Genomic DNA, 15,746 nt, shown 5'->3' on the forward strand with positions numbered 1-15,746 from the left:
TGCGCCGAGCACAAATTACTGACCCTCCTGGTTTGCTCAGCTTCTGCAAGCTGTCCTTCGTGATGACATGCCCCACCCATCATCATTGGTGGGTTCTGGTCTGTCGACTGTTCCTTGAGACAGGACAGGCGAAGATCGAGTGGTATCTGTTCTCCGGCGGTAGTGGAATCTCGATCTAGGGCAAAGGTCAGCACCAGTTCAGGGGCAGAAAGCGGCATTCGACTTACAGGCAGCTCCTCTGAATGGCTCCACCCGCTCTTCCGCTCGCGCATGACCTTCCTACCTTTCTCTATCCGTGCCAGCGCCCCTCCCCCACCGATGTCGCCGACAACACGCAGGGGCACCTGTCTACTCATCCCCAGACTGGCACAGTACTCCTTCGCGAACATGGGCTCGAGGTCGAGGTGCAGCGACGACGAAGCGAGGTCGGCGTACGGTGACGATGCCAGGCGCGACACAGGCAAGTAAAGCAGGCAGCCCATCAGCCTACGGATTTCTGGCTCGTGTTGATCGTAGAAGGGAGGGAAGAAGGCCCTCGCGTACTCTATTGCGGTGTTCTCTCCTCGTGGATCACGTATTATTGTCAGGTAGCGCAGGTAGCGGGAGCGGTGCAGGAGGAACTCGAGCGGCGATGCGCGAGCGTGGAGGAAAGATCGGTTTGTTCTGCCCATCTGCGTAGATGATTAGACACGGCTGCGATGGTTGCAGCAGATGTACTGTGTTGAATACGCACTGTAGCGCGGGGTCGATATCGTGTTCCCTGAGAGCCGTCACAATCTCATGGAGTTCCTTGAACTGACGTCGTGTAACTTGATCAATGTCAACACTAGACTCCTGATTAGATGGTAAGCATCCCTAGCTTAGAACAGCACGGCACGCACTTCGATGAAAGTCTCGGCTGTGTTGAATTGTCCCGTTCTGAGAAAGTGCAGTGCTATCGTTCTCTCCAATGCGGCGTTGGCCTCCGGTGAAGAGAATAACGGAGCATACGTTGGGAGAGTTGCTTGGAATCTCTGCTTGAGGCATCAGAATACCCCATGGCATTGGACATACACGACCCACCTTATCCAGTGCCTTCCCAATCTTATTCAGCGCATTATACACCTCCTTCTGCCGCTCGTCTACCTCCCTCTTCCTCGTCTCCACGGTCTTCGACAGGATCGTCAACGTCTCGTCCGTCGCCGTGCCGACCTGCAGCCTGTCCTTGACTTCCCGGAGCGACTGCAGGAGCGAGTCTAGGGAGTCGTTGACACTCGGGCTCTTGCCCTTCGACGACGACGAGTCTGACACCAGCTTCTGCAATCTCCCGAGCTCCTTCAGAGGGCCGTCCATGGTGAGCCAGACAGAGCGTATGCAGTGGTAGTAGCAGCTGGAACGTGGGTCGCACACGACACAAGCGGCCTTGGGACCCACAGCAGGCAGTCCAGAGGGGACGCTGAGAGCGGGACTGGGCCGACTGGCCCGGTACCCTCACGTGGACACAACGCTCGATCGCCCCGCGGAACAAGATCTCGATCTGCGACCCGTCATTTTCTCTCTACAACCTCGAGCCATGCCTCGATTCTTCACTGGCGACGAGCTCGGTTCCGTGAAGGCTATTCGTTGTTCACAAGACAGTGCAACAAAAGAGTGGAAGTCTGATGTCCAGATAATATCGAGCACGGCGAGCGACGCGAGGCCTGTTCCAGTGCAAAAGCTCGCCTTCTCTGTGGTCGGCGCAGACAGAGCAGTAAGTCGAGCAAGTGGATCGGTTACAGTGAGTTGCTGACATTGACGCGCTCAAGCGAAGTTAGCTGCAGCTCGTGGGGATGGCTCCGCATCCGTTCACCGCGTACCAGAAGGCGAAAGTGTAGTACACGCTGCCTCGCCGAGTGGAAGGACCGCGGCTCAAACCTGGACAACGTTATGTCGGCTTATCACTGTCGGAAAAGTGAGTAGTATACATCTGGTCAAGGCCCGTTGGCTGACAATCTGTCCAGCCGTGTATTCTCATGTACATCCAATGGTGCTTTGCGCTCGACGACGCTAGGTGAAGGCGATTCTGCGTTCTCAGCGCAAACGTCTGTTCTGCCAATGCGACTGTGCGAGTGGAGACTCTCACCTGATAGCCGGACTTTTGCCTATGGAGGGGACGAGGTGGAGCTGTCAGTTTGGGACACTGAAAGTGCTTTCGCTACCCGGGACAAGGCCCCTGCCGAAACCGACAGCAAAAAGAGGAAGAGGGATGACCAGCTACTCCCCGGAGAAATTGGAGAGCCAAGAATGTATGCCTAGCTACATACCCATCCACTATTACTCTATCTCATCTATCTCCCCAAGGTACCAAATGACGGTCTGAGCCTGCGGCAGCCCGTCCACAACACCTCCCTCACATACCTCCACCCTCGTCTTCCACCTCTCAGCATCATCTACTCGCTGGAACACATCACGGCCACGTACGCCGATACGACACCCGAGCGGCACGCCGTCCCGTGGCCGACTGGAAGGGCATCGGAAAAGTAGGCGGTGTCAGGATGGTCGAGAAGGGGCTCGCAGAACAGTGCGTATCCTGTCTCTTTCCTCCGAAGGACATATATTCACGCCCCCTATAGCGAGGCCTTCGTCTCAGACAACGGCTCGAACCTCTTCGCCCTCGACCTCCGCAACGGGCGTGTCATCTACGGGTACAAAAGTACGCCCTCTCGCCTCCCCCTCCCTCCCATTCACTCACATCACGTTACTCTAACAGATGTTGCCGGGCGGTGTCTCCGTCGCGGCCTCGCCTTCCCACCTCGCCTCCGTGGCGCAAGACCGCTTCCTCCGCCTGCACACCACGTTCCGCCGCCGAAGGAGCCCGGACAGCAGCAGGAGCACAAGGGCGAGGTCCTCGACAAGTTGTACATGAAGCGATCCCGACTGTCGTGGTATGGGACCAGAGCGAGGATGCTCCGCGGGCAGTGTCAGCTGACGATGAGGCAGAGGAAGAGGTGGATGACGATGACGTTTGGGAGGCGATGGAGGAGGCCGAGGACGATGAGGAAGCAGCGGGGGGAAGACGGAGAGGAAAGAAGGGCAGGACGGCGGAGTGAGGGCATCGGGGGACGTCCCTCAGGCTCACCACATTCTTGATTGTCGATAACGTAGCTTCTTCGTTCACGTACGCCCTGTGCACTTCCGTGGATCGTCCCAACGTCTCTGCCTTTCGCGACGGCACCGCTGAGCTTGGTCCGGCGGAGAGGCCGGCCATGCCCCTCAACCTTAAGAGTTACGGTAGTACTGCCACCCGACCCAGTTCGCGATCACGAAGTACGACGTCGTGGGTATCAGGAACAGGGCGAAGTACTTGTAGTGCGTGTCCCGCGCGAGCACGTCGAGGATCTGCGGTGTCCGCTCTAGCGGCCGAAGCGGTGCGGTGTTCGAACGCGCACTCACCGGAATGCCCGTGTGCGGGTAGAACGCGCTGAAGAGCGTCGCGTAGCTGCCGAGGGCGAAGAAGAGGATAGACGAGATGACGATGCAGTACCCGGTGCGCACGCTGGGCACGCTGGCCTCCGTCCTGGAACGTCAATGAGGAAGGGTCAGTATCAGTGCGGATGATAGCCCCAGGACGACCAGAATCCACTTACGTCTCGTCGTCAAGTTTCAACGGTCTGCCTCTGTCTGGCATTACTGTGAACCGTTAATTGGTAGGTACTAAGGTAGTGTTGAGTCTCGGAAGCCTCGCCCAAGCAGTCGGTCAAGTCATGAGTGACGCGGACACTTAGACACGATGGTGGTTTGACGTCAAGATTCGCTTCGTTCAGGCAGGCAGATCGATGCCAGTACTTAGATTACCGGTACCGTGGCCCGTAGCGTAGTACTTCCGCTGCATATGGAGGCGGTAAAGTACTACATAGTGAGGTGAGCTCATCCCGGCTACTTACCAGTTGCGCAGAAGCTTTGAGACTTTGCAAATCGGTGACCTTCCGTCCAATTTCAATAGCAAATGTCGATTCCAGACTTTATTACAGCGACTGTACAATATACCACAGGAACGAGCTACGTAACCGGAATAGCGGCAAATCAGCGAGAAATGTAATAAAACAAATAAAGGAAACGAGGTATACGGTGGACACGACGACGCGCCGTAAGCACCAGCAGTTCTACAGTACGCGTACAGATACACAGGTGGCCAGGGGCCACATCTCTCGTAGATGGTAATAGATAGTATAGGCTAGAAAAAAAAGAATGTCATGAGATGGGCAGCCCATGGTAGGAATTCTGACCGGAATGGCGAGGAGCTTCTACGATGTCGCCTCCAGCTCGTCGGGCGTCGGAAGCGGCAGAGGAACCGCCGCCGGGGACATGGAGACTATGGCAGGTGAGCCCGGAGACAGGGGCCCGGGCGATGCGGACAGCGGACGGAGAATACCTGCGAAGGCGTTCTCGTAGGACGGATGGCGCTGGAAGGGGTTGCGCGTGTGGGTGCGTGACACCGGGGACGCTGCAATACGTACAGAGCGACGGTTCATGCAGAGGAGGTGCATCGGCAAGCGTCAGATGATGAGCTTCTGGTGAAAACAGCATCGGAAGAATTAGCACGAACCGAGGGACCCAGACCCGATAAGCTTGAATGGGTACGCAGGCGTAGCGCTGTCTCTCCGCATCTCATCGGCGGCATCGCTCAAGGAGACACCGAGCCCCTCCTGGTGCGACGTGCTCAAGCTGGAGGAGGCACGGTAGAAGAAGGTGTGTGCGGCGCTGCCGTTGCTCGCGCGAAGGATGGGCGAAGTGGGCGGGAAGTAGAAACTCGACGACTGAAGGATGGAGAGGAACTCCTCCAGAGCTTCGGACGGCGCCGACCTAGACAAAGAGTCGCGATGTTCAGCTATGCTCTGCTCAAACGTACCGGAGACTCATCGGCAGATCGGAAGCGATCGCGTCCTGCGGGAGGAGAGGTCAGGGAGGGAGACATACCGGGGAGAGGCACGAGGAGATACAGGTTCCCTCTCTGCAGGCTCGGTGGGTTTCATGATGTCGTCCTGCGTCTGGAAGACATCGTCGCCCAATTTGAGGCGATCGACGCCATCGGCGACAAGGCGCATGCCAGCCATGCGGGTTTGGGGACGATTGAGGGCGCCTTGGAAGGGGGAGAAAGGAGGGGCTGCGGTGGGGGCTGCGAGCCGCACTGGGCGGGGAGCGACGAGAACGAAGTTGTCGGCATTAGAGGACATGGTAGGGATGGTGTTATACAAGCAGAGCGGGAATACGGTAGGTAATGGCGGCAGCGGTACGCGTCCAAGGCCAACCTCGTCAGCGCCGATGCGGCTCCTCGGATCGACGCTGGCGGTGGCTGTCCTGTTTGACCTGTTTGGCGCGCGTGCCATGTGCGCGCCTGGGAGCGGGCGCTAGCAGTCCTCCTGACTGCCGCCACATTCTGGACCTCTCGCCGAACGGCACAGAACACGCTCCTCCGTTCCTCCGAGCTACTGTGACTGCGTGCCTCTCTCTCCACCCACCGCTTGTGTTCAGAAAAAATCAATTGGAAAAAATGAGCAGTGCGAGAGGCGAGCACACGCCTACGCAGATCGTCGGTCACCTTGTGGTGCACAAGTTACACCGACGTCGCTGCAGGGCGTACCCGCACTTCCGAGCCAGGCAAGAAGAGCGTTCCCGCGCATTGCAGAGTACCGGCTTCTCCTTGTTTATAGACGTAAACGATTACATCCGTCATCAGAATCGCCATCTCCATAATTCAGCGTCATTGGCTAGGCAGCTATAAGTGCCTCACCTTTTCTTGGTGCGTGTAGCTCCCGCACGGCCGACCTCCCCCCGCTCAGTGCAGCCATGGCGTCTCTCAAAGCCGGTCCCTCGAGTGAGTCCGCGCAAAGCGAGGCAACGCGACGGCTTTTCGACGACCAAGATGCCGGAGACAGTCATGGCGCCCTCGAGGAACAAAAGTTCGAGTATGAAGACGCCCCCAAGCGCGTTACGCCCTTGCCGAGGGCCCAGCTGGCTACGCTATGTGCTATCAGGCTGGTCGACCCGATCGCCTTCACGCAGATTTTCCCTTATGTCAATGAGATGATGGAACGCCTGCACCTAACGAACGACCCCTCACAAATCGGCTTCTACAGCGGTATAGTAGAGAGCAGCTTTGCCGTGTCGCAGCTGTGTTGTATCTACAATTGGGCACAACTATCCGGTACGCCGACGCTCGCAGCTGAACATGGTTTTGGACCGTTGCTCATAATTCCCTCAGACAAAATAGGCCGTCGTCCGGTTGTCTTGACTGGCATACTGGGCATCGGCCTGTCTACTATGATCCTTGGCACTGCGCACAACCTAGCTGGTATCCTACTGGCTCGATGTGTAGGTATGTAACTGCCATATGTTACCGCTCGTGGCATGTTCTCAACACCTCGCAGCTGGTATCTTCTCTGGCAACATCGCGGTTATCCACTCTGTACTCGGCGAAATTACCGACTCAACCAACCAGGCAATAGCCTTCCCCATTTACGGGCTCTTCTGGCCCCTTGGTGCCATCATCGGTCCCCTACTAGGCGGCACCTTCTCCAACCCCGCCGACCGCTTCCCAAGTTTATTCGACTACGACTTCCTCAGAGAGTACCCCTACTTCCTGCCATGCTTCGTTGCAGGCTGTCTCTCCATCTGCGGAGCCCTGCTGGTATACCTCTTCCTTGAAGAGGTGCGTACATGCGACTCGCTAGTCACCCGAAGCCTCGCTGATGTCCCCGCGCAGACACTGCCCAGCAAGCGCAACAGAGGGGATTGCGTACCGATGCGGCAGGTAGGGTCTGAGCACAGGAGCGCCGATCCGGAGAAGCCGCCACAACCTGCTGGCATCCGGTATCTGCTGTCAATCCCGCTGATCAAGGCGCTCTGCTTCAGCGGCTTCGCGCTGGCATTCCTGTGAGCCCCGTGCGCCCGCCTTCGCCCGCGGCCATCATACTCACTGACGTCCGCCCCACCCCAGCAATACCGGCTTCGACGTAACCTTCGGTACGTTCTGCTGTTGGTGGCTAGACGCGCGGAGCCGCGAGCTGACGCGCTTCGTTGCGCAGTCCTCTTCTCCTACTCCGCAATCGAGCGCGGTGGGCTCAACTTCCAGGTCAGTCTCCCTCCCACCGTATCCCGGTCCCCTATCGTTCTCCCGACATTCCCCCGCTGACCCGTGCACCCCAGACGCACCAGATCGGCTATGCGCTCGCGATGTCCGGCGTCGCATCGGTGCTGCTCCAGCTGTTCTTCATGCCGTACCTCCTGAGGCGCTTCGACCACGCGCGGATGTACAACGTCTGCATGGCGATTTGGCCCTTCTGCTACGTGCTGATGCCTGGGCTGAACATCATCGCGCGCGCGGGCATCGACGAGGCGACGGGCGAGCCGAGCGATGCCGCGAGGGCGTTCATCTGGATGGGCATCGCTGGGCTGCTGTTGACCGCGAGGACGGCTTGCTTGGCGTATTCGTGAGTTGTTCGACTTCGGCGGCGGCGCCGAGGCTTAACAGATGAGAACTGATGCGTGCTGTCGCGTCAGTGTGAGCATGATCCTCGTGAAGGAAGCCGCCCCCCACCCATCGGCGCTGGGCTCCACAAACGGCCTCGCCCAGTTTTTCATGGTGCGTTCCCCCCTCGTCCGCAACGGTCCTCTGACCGACCCATACTCAAGTGCTTCGCGCGGTCCTTCGCCCCCGCCTTCACGAGCTCCCTCTTCGCGTTCTCCAACGGCTTCGACTTCTTCCTCCTCCGGTACCTCTGGGTGCTCGTCATGGCCGTCCTCTCCTTCCTCGGCACGACGCTCTCGCGCCGTATCGCGGAGGGCCGCCCTGCGCGCCCCACCCCGAAGTAGAGCCTTCCGTACATCATCCACCACATTTTGTTGGTGTAGGTAGACTCACACTTTCTCGTCAGGGTCGTACAAGAAGCATGGCCTTCACCACCATACATGATGTAGACGACATCCCATCCACGAATCTCTTCCCCCCTTTCCTCATCGCATCTGTACTAGACAACGTGCACGCATGTTCTTTCTTCCATACATCTCATCCTTGTGGTCTGTTGTATCCTTTTTCTTTGTGTACTAGACACTTGCTATCGAGTTAATCCAAGGCATGTAGCGAGTCTTTGCCGTATGTGATGATCGATTACAGCGACATGGTGAGGATCGACGGTGCGACGCCTCACCTGAGCAACTCGAAGAGCCCACTGTATCTCGCACGATGATATGTAGAACTGAGTGGGTGCGTATTGTGATTTGGAGAGTCACCACAAACGGCTGAGCGAACGCGAAGATGCATCAAAATAACTAGCGCATAACAAGCCATGTAGATAACAGTACAACGTGTCGAATCTCACAGCTTGGACGATGCAGGGAGAGGCAGAGCGTAGAGAGCGTCCAGCTCTTTCTTATATGCCTCGTACGTCTCCTTCCTGTGGCAAAAGTCAGCAATGGTCATGGAGTCTAGACGAGTGATTGAAGTCGCACCGCTTGATCTTGAACGTCGGTGTCAGGCAACCGTTCTCGACGGTGAACGGCTCCATGGTGAGGTGGATGCGCTTGACCTGTTCGAAGCTACGGGCATTTCTCGAGTAAGTCCCTTGATGCGGTCACGGGGCGATCCACCTACCCCTTCAGCTTGTTCTCCTGCGCAGTCTTCGTGAGCTCCGAGAGGATAGCAGCGTTGACCTTGGGATCGCTGAGCGACTCCTCCAGCGCCGGGATGTCACTCGATGACACATGCCGGCCCATCTTCGACAGGAGTTTGACAGGAGGACAGGGTCGGGCACGGCGACGGCGAGGAGGTACGACTGCAGCGAGTCGCCGTGCACGAAGATCTGCGCGACGAGCGGACATGAGCTGTAGACATTCTCGATATTCTCGAGCGCGACGTATTCGCCCTGCGCCAGCTTCATGATGTTCTAAAAAACCGTTCGTGAGATTTATTTCGAATACGTCGCGGCATCATTCAGCGTGCTCTTACCTTGACGCGATCGATGATTTTCAGTCTGCCATGCTGGTCCATGAGGCCGACATCACCGGTGTGAACCCACCCGTCCGCGTCGATAGTAGCCTTCGTGTTCTTCTCATCTATACCAAGCGTCAGCATCCCACGGACATTTATCCACTTGTGCCGCCGAACCTTTGTAGTAGCCCTTGAAAGCGTGGTCACCTCTGAAGCAGATCTCGCCTCGTGGGGATGGCTTGTCCTCGGAGAAGTAGCCCATCGACGGAACGTCAATCAGCTTAATCTCCGTGTTGGCGAGCGGCGGCCCAACTGTGCCGCCGGAGGAAGGATCATACTGCCATACGTGCGTGCAGGTGCCGCCATTCTCAGTCATGCCATACCTGGAGTGCGCCCGCCGTCAACATCGAACATGGTACCTAGAATTTTTCTCTTACCCTACGGATCCAGACAGTCATCAGTACAACGGCAACATCATAATGGAGAGAAATGAATACCTTCAAGCAGGTCGCATCCAATCGCCATCCGGAGGAAGTCCATGGCGGCGGCGCTAATGGAGCAGACCCACAGACATGAGTTGGACCCTACCGCCGAACACGGCAGCAACCTATCCCCGTCCGAAGTAAGGCACACGTCGCGAGCATAAACGACGGGCACTAACCTTGCTGAAAACCAGGCGATCATAGAGGGCATGTGTCCGCTGTCCAGTGGCGTGCAGCTGTTGTAGTTTTACCTCCGTCGCGCGTCTGAAGAGCACGCCCTTCAAGCCGGGTGCCGAAGCGTTGGCCATCGCCGCCTGGTACACCCGGTTCAGCACGCGAGGAACAGTGGCGACGAAGGTCGGCTTGAGGATCTGCATGTCCTCAAGCAGTCTCAGCGGGTCGCCTGTTGAGTACCCGATACGCCCGCCCATAGCAAGGTTGCAAAGCGCCATTACACGCTGGAAATGATGAGGATCAGATCGAGCCGGCCTCTGTTGACTACGGAGACAGTCATTGTGCGTACCTCATAGATGTGTGCCAAGGGCAGGTAGGAAATGGCACAGATGTCACCATCTGGGACGTACCCACTCAGCTGGGCGTGGACGGCGTTGGCGAGATTGCCATGGGTCAACAATGCGCCTTGATCGGGCTCAGTACTCTTTCCCGCGCCGCCCAAGGAAAAGTATCCTTACCTTTGGGATTGCCAGTCGTGCCCTACCGGTGAATTAGCCACACTTCCCCGCACAGTTGACAGATGGGTAGCTTACCGAGGTATAGCAGATCGTGGCAAGTTGGTCCGGTCTGGACTTGACAGGCTCGACCAGATCAGCTGCACCTATCGCTTCCACTATGTTGGGGCGGCAAGGTCAATGCGCAAGCGAATAGTGGCCCAGTTGACGTCATGCACGTACAGTCAAACAAATCCAGGACTTGTACTTTCTTATCCTTGCCCCATGCAACGAGGATGTTCTTGCTCTCGGTTGGGATGTCATCCATGATAACCACCATCTTCATTCCGGGAACACTGGGCGCGACATTCAACAAGAATTGCACGTGGTCTGATGTAGCGAAGACGACAGTTGTTTCTGCATGGTTGATTCTGCATCTCCATTGAACACAAGCCCTTACGGTATGGCTCGCCCACTCACATGTACTCTGACGAACACGCGAATGATCGTCCAAGTCAAGCGCAGTGCAAACACGGGATCGTATCGCTCACCGACTGCATCCTTCCCCAGCGTGTCATACAACGCGACACCTACCTTTGCATATGCATGCAGGGCCATATCCACGAGTTGCCATTCTTCTCCGCCATGAGACGAATGAGAGCTACAGTTCAGTGGTACCAGACGCACCAGGGGAATTCTTGCTCCAGATACCAACTGTCTCCAGTTGTCCGCCGCCCAGTGTCCCCTTCTTGAACAGACTATGGAGGGCACTGCCGATTGCTCGTCTCCGCGCGTCGATCCGAGGCCAAGACTCCCATTCATAACGATCCGCGAACTTGAGAGGCTCCTTGGAGACGAGGGGACGCCGGCCAAACACCGGGCCTCCTTTCGATCTGCGCAGACCCTCCTCGAAGATCTCCCAGCATGTCGTGAGAGCGCCAGGAGAATCCAGGGTCATGAATGGGTACGCGGCTGGATCACAGTCCTATGTATAACCCTCTCGCGTCATAGTACAAGGAAGCACCTACTTGAGCGGTAGTGTCCTGGAAGAGACATGTCACCAAATGCTACGCGTCCGAGTTGCGGCCGTTTACGTACCTGTCTGCCCAGGTTTCCTGGTGCCCGGTACCTCGACGGCTTGCCGCGAGTAATCCGGATTCGTCGGAAACGAGATCGGTAAGTGGTACTCGGGCATGATAGCAGGAAGTAACTGAGAGGCTGCGGGGCCGTCTGGGGTAGAAAGAGAGAGCAGCAGATGACGGTCGGACGTAAGGACATGAGTGGGTTGTAGTGCAATATACTGGGCGTGATGCCGGGACCCTTGAACCGGGGGGACCAACACTCGGATCACATGAAAACGCGCATAGCGTGTTCCCCGCGCCACCCGAGTTCGTCATCCTCCTCCTCTCCTCTCTTCCTCGCATATTTCCTCTGTCGAAACAATGCTATTGAGGACCAGAACACGCTGCTAATTCTTCAGAATTGTCTGAGCAACAGACGACGTTCCCTATCCAAACTACAAGTATGCATGCATGCCCCACAGTGTCCGACCGTCCGTGTATGGTGGGCCGGTGCGGCGCGCGGATCATCGTGCCCCGCACCATAACAATGTGACCTTCTAGTGCCTCCGCGATGTCTGCTGTGATTTCTGTTCTCCTGAGCACTTGCCATACACGAGCAAAAACACCTGAACCAAGGTCACGATGGCCTGGTCGCAGTTCAAACCATTCAAAGACCGAACATATTGACTATGAATTTGATGCACTTGACTCGCCCCCGAGACCATCCGGCGAAATGCGCGTAAACAGCTGCCAGTGCACGATGGCAGATTGCGGCCGCTGGTCCGGGATAGTCTAACGGAGAACACGTAAGCATGTGTCCGAGGAACTCGGAGAGTGATATCATCCGCTAAGGGCCAATGCAAAGCCCGATGCTACAACTAGTACAATACATATATCGTTACAGCACTGAAGAACGCCTCGACAGATCACTGCTATACAGACACAGAACTCCCGGGAACTCGTCTCTCGTCATTACGGCATGCTTAGAACAATCTGTCGGCGGAACAAGTCAGAGGTGCGGAAATAGGATGCGACATGAGACGAACCCTCATGAAGTCGTCGTAGTTCAGTTGCACATAGCCGTCCCTGTCTGTGTCGGCCCTAATAATAGATAAGGCTATGGGCATAACACGAGTATGGGTGACGTCAACATACCTCTGGAAGGATTCCGAGAGCGACTTCACGACGACGCATGCACGGACGAATCGATCGAACGTAATGCCAGGCGGTGGTCCGTAACCGCCCACAGGTGCAGACGCTGTGATGACATGACAGAGTCGTGAGACGGTTCTCGCTGACAGAACGGCCACTAGGAGACACACCATATTTCTGCTCGATGAGTGTAAGGATGGAAGGCGAGAGATTGTAACCAAAGCTACGCAGTGCTTCGGCGAGTTCGTAGCCTTCTATAGAACCAGAACGATCCCTGTCGAAGTGCCTGAACACGCCCTGCCATTCTTGGATATATCGCCATAGGCCACAGAACTCTGTGCCTGTGGTGAGATACGGTTCTTGATGCGTTCTATGCTCGACTGACCATTAAACCCAATCGTCCCGCTTCGATCGACATCCTGAACGACTTTCTCAGCAACGGCTGCTGCCGCCGAGCGGAAATGGGGTACTCACAAACATAGTCATCAACATCTTCACGGTGTCGAGATCAAATTCTACAAGGATAGTTCCCGTTAACAAACCCACGCTCGATGCCGGCGTCGACCCTGAGTCTGAAGGTTCTAACTGTGCATAAATGACACTCACTCGACCAATCGCCTGATCGCATAACATAACGGCACGATCCTGATTAGCGCAGCTCCATTCACGATGTAGAATGTTTCTACGCACCATTTACGAGAGCGTTCTGCAGCTCGTGCACTACGATAGCTCCCGAATGCGTCGTGTTCACTGCACTGAACCACTGCCAAAGCTGAGGATCCGCCCCAGCAGGAGCGACCGGTGTAATGGCGCGATCGCCATAGCCGCCACTGTAGCCGCTGCTGTAGGACGGTGTGGCCGACAGGGTGCTTCTCTGTAGGATACGGAGGGCGTATGGTTCCGATGGTTATGATGGTGGTGGTGACTATGGTTTGAGTGTATGGACATGGTGGACGGTGGTAGAGCGGGTGTCGAGAAGCGCTGGATGAAGATGGTACGGCGAGGACCACACTCCCTCCGAGTCGGTGCCTTATAGGGCGTCTCGGCGGTTCTGCCATGGAGTCAGAATCGTCCGGTTGGCGATGCCGCGGGCGGTGTGCAGTAGATAGTGCACAGCACCGACGCTGAGCGGGGCACATTGCTCTGCCTCCATTGATCGCAGTGACACGCGGCATCGCGCAGCCAAGTATGTGCAGCAGCACAGCCGAGGAGTGTCCCAGAACAGTTCAGAAATAATGCGCAGCGAGAATAGTGCCATAAAATTGTATGATGGGTCCAAGAGCGGGAGTACAGCGGGCTGCGTGCCTCCGAATCGACCAGCTCAGGCATCTCTGCTCGAGCCCGCAATTACAGCGTCGACATCGAGAAGCGCTCAGGGCGGCATTTCAGTCAATCACAAGACCACGTGAGGTCCGGCAACTTAGACGGGCGTCTGCGGAGCCTGTGGCTGGCCGTCCGTGCGCCCCGCACTCGAATGGCAGGCCAGCGGTATTCTGCGCATGCACCATGTCCTCCCAATATTTGAAGGCAGTGATTTTCGACGTACGCTTCATCGAATGTCCGATGTTGCTTCTGACGGTGCAGATTCTGACCTTGAGATCTTCCAGGTCGGCGGCGTCGTATGCCGTAGCCCCCTCCTTGCCATCTCCGCCTATGAGAGAGAGCATGGAATCCCAAACAATTACATCAACTGTGCAATGTAGCCACCGTGGACATCTTCTGGAAATGTGGTGCGCATACTAAACAGTGTTGTTCTCAGAACCGGGCGAGGCGCACATGGCGCCTGGCAGAAATTCGAGCGAGGTGAAATGCCCTTGTTCTCGTTCTACGGGGCGTTTGGGCGCGAACTATCGGACACTACCGTGAACAACGTTTGGTATGCGGAGTACTGCAAGCGGAAGGGTTTTGGTAATTCTCTGGTGTTAGTGGCGCATCACAACTTCCGAGAATGTTGATCCTTCGCCTCGACAGAGTGTCCCAGGCTCCCCGAGTCGCTCAATATTAATGGAAGAGAGGTGAGGACCAGGAGCTGCCCTCTGCCGATGACTCAATCGGCCCCTCAGCTGTTTGGTCGCATGATGCGCGAAAGTGGAGCGTTCGACGACGTAGTGGTCAAGGCCATTCACCGTATTAGAGGCTGGTACCTTCCGCCCTGCACTCCTTTGGGTAGGCCTGTTGACTGACTCGACTTGAGACACAATCAGGCGTTGGCAGATGGCGTGTCATCGCGCTCACGAACAACTTCTCGAAAGCCGACGCTGACAGCATCGGGGAAGCACTCCCGTCGGCGGAGGAGCATCCCGACTTTACCGTAGAATCAGAGCTCGCATTCCTAGGCTGGGAGGAAGGCCCGACCCCCCCTCGACTGCGGGCTTTGTTCGATGATTTCTGCGACTCCAGTACTCTGGGAATGAGGTCCGGGCCTCTGGCGTCCACTGCGGTAACGACGATCATTCACATATCTCACAGGAAACCGGAACCTGAAATTTATCTCCTGGCCTGCAAGAGAAATGGGATACAGCCACACGAAGCCGTCTTTCTAGACGACCTCGGGATGTGAGTGGGCCGTGTGGGCATGCTTACGCATACCGCCTTACAAGCGAAACTGTAGGAACCTCAAAGTAGCTCAGACGCTTGGAATGGAGACGATCCGTGAGTGAACTCGGTGGTCCTTCGATCGCTTGTACCTCAGTAAATCCAATCGGATGCCATACTTACCGCGAGTCCTCCCACAGACGTGCCCATTGGGAAATCGTTCGGCGCGATCAGAGTGTTGGAGGAAAAGTTGGGCATCGACCTGACTGGTGACGGTGAAGGTGCCAGCCAAGTATCTCACAAACTCTAGCAATTGGTCATCTTGTTGCCCTTGTCGTGTAGACCGTATGCTGCGCAAGACACATATCGGAGAGCTATGTGTTTCAGGACCAAATGCTAAATCTATTCGCATTGCGGGTAAGAATACGGCTCTAGAACGGCTTGTCCGAGGCGGGGATCTTGTCTTGCCAATATCCGCCTACCTAAAGCCGACTTGAGCTGCCGGGCCGAAGGAGAGACGTTGAAGAATGTCATACTCACCACAGGCAACTTGGAAAGGAATTCGCGTTTTACCAACGGCGTCACGGAGAGAAGCTAAGGCGGCACGACCGTCGGCTTTTCAGTACAGAAGAAAGTTCGCATCATAGACTACGCACGTATAGTGCCGTGATCCCTGCGCCAGCGCCCCAAAGGCCCATGCTGGTTCCCCAGCGGCGCACAAACTGGGACCAGATTCAACGTAAACGACGTGTCGGTGCGATACAGCGCGCGAGAATACGTACAGTGAGGGGCCGCTTGTGCTCGGGCTCTACGTGCAAAGAGTAGCGAGACATGACTCGAGGGTGCGGATGAGGTTGTCGCGGTGGGACGAAGTATAGAAGAGATCGTTGTCGTGGTCGGGACT

At 56.5% G+C, this 15,746-nt stretch overlaps 9 protein-coding genes across 9 annotated transcripts; 3 read left to right on the forward strand and 6 right to left on the reverse strand.

Annotated features, from left to right (window-relative positions):
• Positions 1–82: 82 nt before the first annotated feature.
• B0H18DRAFT_1114654 (CTLH/CRA C-terminal to lish motif domain-containing protein) lies at positions 83–1,332 on the reverse strand (the record flags this gene model as incomplete). The annotated part of the gene is made up of 5 exons (XM_048033148.1): positions 83–175; positions 228–663; positions 734–834; positions 882–1,013; positions 1,063–1,332. 5 exons carry the CDS (start codon positions 1,330–1,332, stop codon positions 83–85), a joined length of 1,032 nt encoding a protein of 343 aa, XP_047898658.1.
• Positions 1,333–1,552: 220 nt separating this feature from the next.
• Positions 1,553–3,199, forward strand: B0H18DRAFT_1082581 (uncharacterized protein; the record flags this gene model as incomplete). Its single annotated transcript, XM_048031553.1, has 7 exons — positions 1,553–1,729; positions 1,790–1,847; positions 1,879–1,930; positions 1,980–2,164; positions 2,350–2,539; positions 2,592–2,903; positions 3,124–3,199. The coding sequence occupies 7 exons, from the start codon at positions 1,553–1,555 to the stop codon at positions 3,197–3,199; spliced, it is 1,050 nt and encodes a 349-aa protein (XP_047898659.1).
• A 38-nt stretch (positions 3,200–3,237) lies between these two features.
• On the reverse strand, positions 3,238–3,646 carry B0H18DRAFT_1114657 (uncharacterized protein; the record flags this gene model as incomplete). The annotated part of the gene is made up of 2 exons (XM_048033149.1): positions 3,238–3,535; positions 3,606–3,646. The coding sequence occupies 2 exons, from the start codon at positions 3,644–3,646 to the stop codon at positions 3,238–3,240; spliced, it is 339 nt and encodes a 112-aa protein (XP_047898660.1).
• Positions 3,647–3,952: 306 nt separating this feature from the next.
• Positions 3,953–5,269, reverse strand: B0H18DRAFT_978366 (uncharacterized protein). The gene is made up of 3 exons (XM_048044314.1): positions 4,936–5,269; positions 4,565–4,821; positions 3,953–4,462 (listed from the first exon to the last, which is right to left on the reverse strand). Exons 1-3 carry the CDS (start codon positions 5,190–5,192, stop codon positions 4,263–4,265), a joined length of 714 nt encoding a protein of 237 aa, XP_047898661.1. The 5' UTR covers positions 5,193–5,269; the 3' UTR covers positions 3,953–4,262.
• Positions 5,270–5,805: 536 nt separating this feature from the next.
• B0H18DRAFT_869671 (MFS general substrate transporter) lies at positions 5,806–7,830 on the forward strand (the record flags this gene model as incomplete). Its single annotated transcript, XM_048040036.1, has 9 exons — positions 5,806–6,163; positions 6,221–6,334; positions 6,387–6,667; positions 6,722–6,891; positions 6,956–6,981; positions 7,044–7,090; positions 7,165–7,448; positions 7,519–7,600; positions 7,651–7,830. 9 exons carry the CDS (start codon positions 5,806–5,808, stop codon positions 7,828–7,830), a joined length of 1,542 nt encoding a protein of 513 aa, XP_047898662.1.
• A 502-nt stretch (positions 7,831–8,332) lies between these two features.
• Positions 8,333–11,289, reverse strand: B0H18DRAFT_1082584 (acetyl-CoA synthetase-like protein; the record flags this gene model as incomplete). Its single annotated transcript, XM_048031554.1, has 14 exons — positions 8,333–8,411; positions 8,467–8,553; positions 8,609–8,730; positions 8,757–8,900; positions 8,963–9,069; positions 9,122–9,327; positions 9,517–9,551; positions 9,606–9,884; positions 9,950–10,084; positions 10,194–10,273; positions 10,338–10,511; positions 10,646–10,729; positions 10,782–11,066; positions 11,193–11,289. The coding sequence occupies 14 exons, from the start codon at positions 11,287–11,289 to the stop codon at positions 8,333–8,335; spliced, it is 1,914 nt and encodes a 637-aa protein (XP_047898663.1).
• Positions 11,290–12,138: 849 nt separating this feature from the next.
• Positions 12,139–13,100, reverse strand: B0H18DRAFT_869195 (uncharacterized protein; the record flags this gene model as incomplete). The annotated part of the gene is made up of 7 exons (XM_048039992.1): positions 12,139–12,256; positions 12,311–12,413; positions 12,478–12,642; positions 12,693–12,726; positions 12,782–12,822; positions 12,914–12,925; positions 12,998–13,100. Coding segments are annotated over 7 exons (576 nt in total), but the record flags the coding sequence as incomplete, so codon positions are not given.
• A 666-nt stretch (positions 13,101–13,766) lies between these two features.
• On the forward strand, positions 13,767–15,221 carry B0H18DRAFT_978396 (HAD-like protein). Its single transcript, XM_048044315.1, has 9 exons — positions 13,767–13,849; positions 13,915–14,006; positions 14,067–14,215; positions 14,279–14,322; positions 14,371–14,443; positions 14,512–14,722; positions 14,777–14,863; positions 14,919–14,959; positions 15,043–15,221. The coding sequence occupies exons 1-9, from the start codon at positions 13,814–13,816 to the stop codon at positions 15,150–15,152; spliced, it is 843 nt and encodes a 280-aa protein (XP_047898665.1). The 5' UTR covers positions 13,767–13,813; the 3' UTR covers positions 15,153–15,221.
• On the reverse strand, positions 15,222–15,742 carry B0H18DRAFT_978404 (cytochrome b-c1 complex subunit 10). The gene is made up of 4 exons (XM_048044316.1): positions 15,625–15,742; positions 15,499–15,564; positions 15,383–15,436; positions 15,222–15,324 (listed from the first exon to the last, which is right to left on the reverse strand). The coding sequence occupies exons 1-4, from the start codon at positions 15,673–15,675 to the stop codon at positions 15,274–15,276; spliced, it is 222 nt and encodes a 73-aa protein (XP_047898666.1). The 5' UTR covers positions 15,676–15,742; the 3' UTR covers positions 15,222–15,273.
• Between the last annotated feature and the right edge of the window lie 4 nt (positions 15,743–15,746).

The sequence above is a fragment of the Fomitopsis serialis genome (genome assembly GCF_022376445.1).
Source record: "Fomitopsis serialis strain Sig1Antser10 chromosome Unknown B0H18scaffold_5, whole genome shotgun sequence".
Lineage (NCBI taxonomy): Eukaryota > Fungi > Basidiomycota > Agaricomycetes > Polyporales > Fomitopsidaceae > Fomitopsis > Fomitopsis serialis.

Bases quoted from the DNA above. Each gene is read 5' to 3' on its own strand.
- B0H18DRAFT_978404 (XM_048044316.1), bottom strand. From the start codon at position 15,675: ATGTCTCGCTACTCTTTGCACGTAGAGCCCGAGCACAAGCGGCCCCTC. The intron at 15,565-15,624 runs GTACGTATTCTC...ATCTGGTCCCAG, and splicing joins AGCACAAGCGGCCCCTCACT to TTTGTGCGCCGCTGGGGAAC. The intron at 15,437-15,498 runs GTGCGTAGTCTA...GTGCCGCCTTAG, and splicing joins CAGGGATCACGGCACTATAC to CTTCTCTCCGTGACGCCGTT.
- B0H18DRAFT_978366 (XM_048044314.1), bottom strand. From the start codon at position 5,192: ATGTCCTCTAATGCCGACAACTTCGTTCTCGTCGCTCCCCGCCCAGTG. The intron at 4,822-4,935 runs GTATGTCTCCCT...CTCTTTGTCTAG, and splicing joins TCTCCTCGTGCCTCTCCCCG to GTCGGCGCCGTCCGAAGCTC. The intron at 4,463-4,564 runs GTTCGTGCTAAT...TACGTATTGCAG, and splicing joins TATCGGGTCTGGGTCCCTCG to CGTCCCCGGTGTCACGCACC.
- B0H18DRAFT_978396 (XM_048044315.1), top strand. From the start codon at position 13,814: ATGTCCTCCCAATATTTGAAGGCAGTGATTTTCGAC. The intron at 13,850-13,914 runs GTACGCTTCATC...GAGATCTTCCAG, and splicing joins TGAAGGCAGTGATTTTCGAC to GTCGGCGGCGTCGTATGCCG. The intron at 14,444-14,511 runs GCTGGTACCTTC...AGACACAATCAG, and splicing joins GGCCATTCACCGTATTAGAG to GCGTTGGCAGATGGCGTGTC.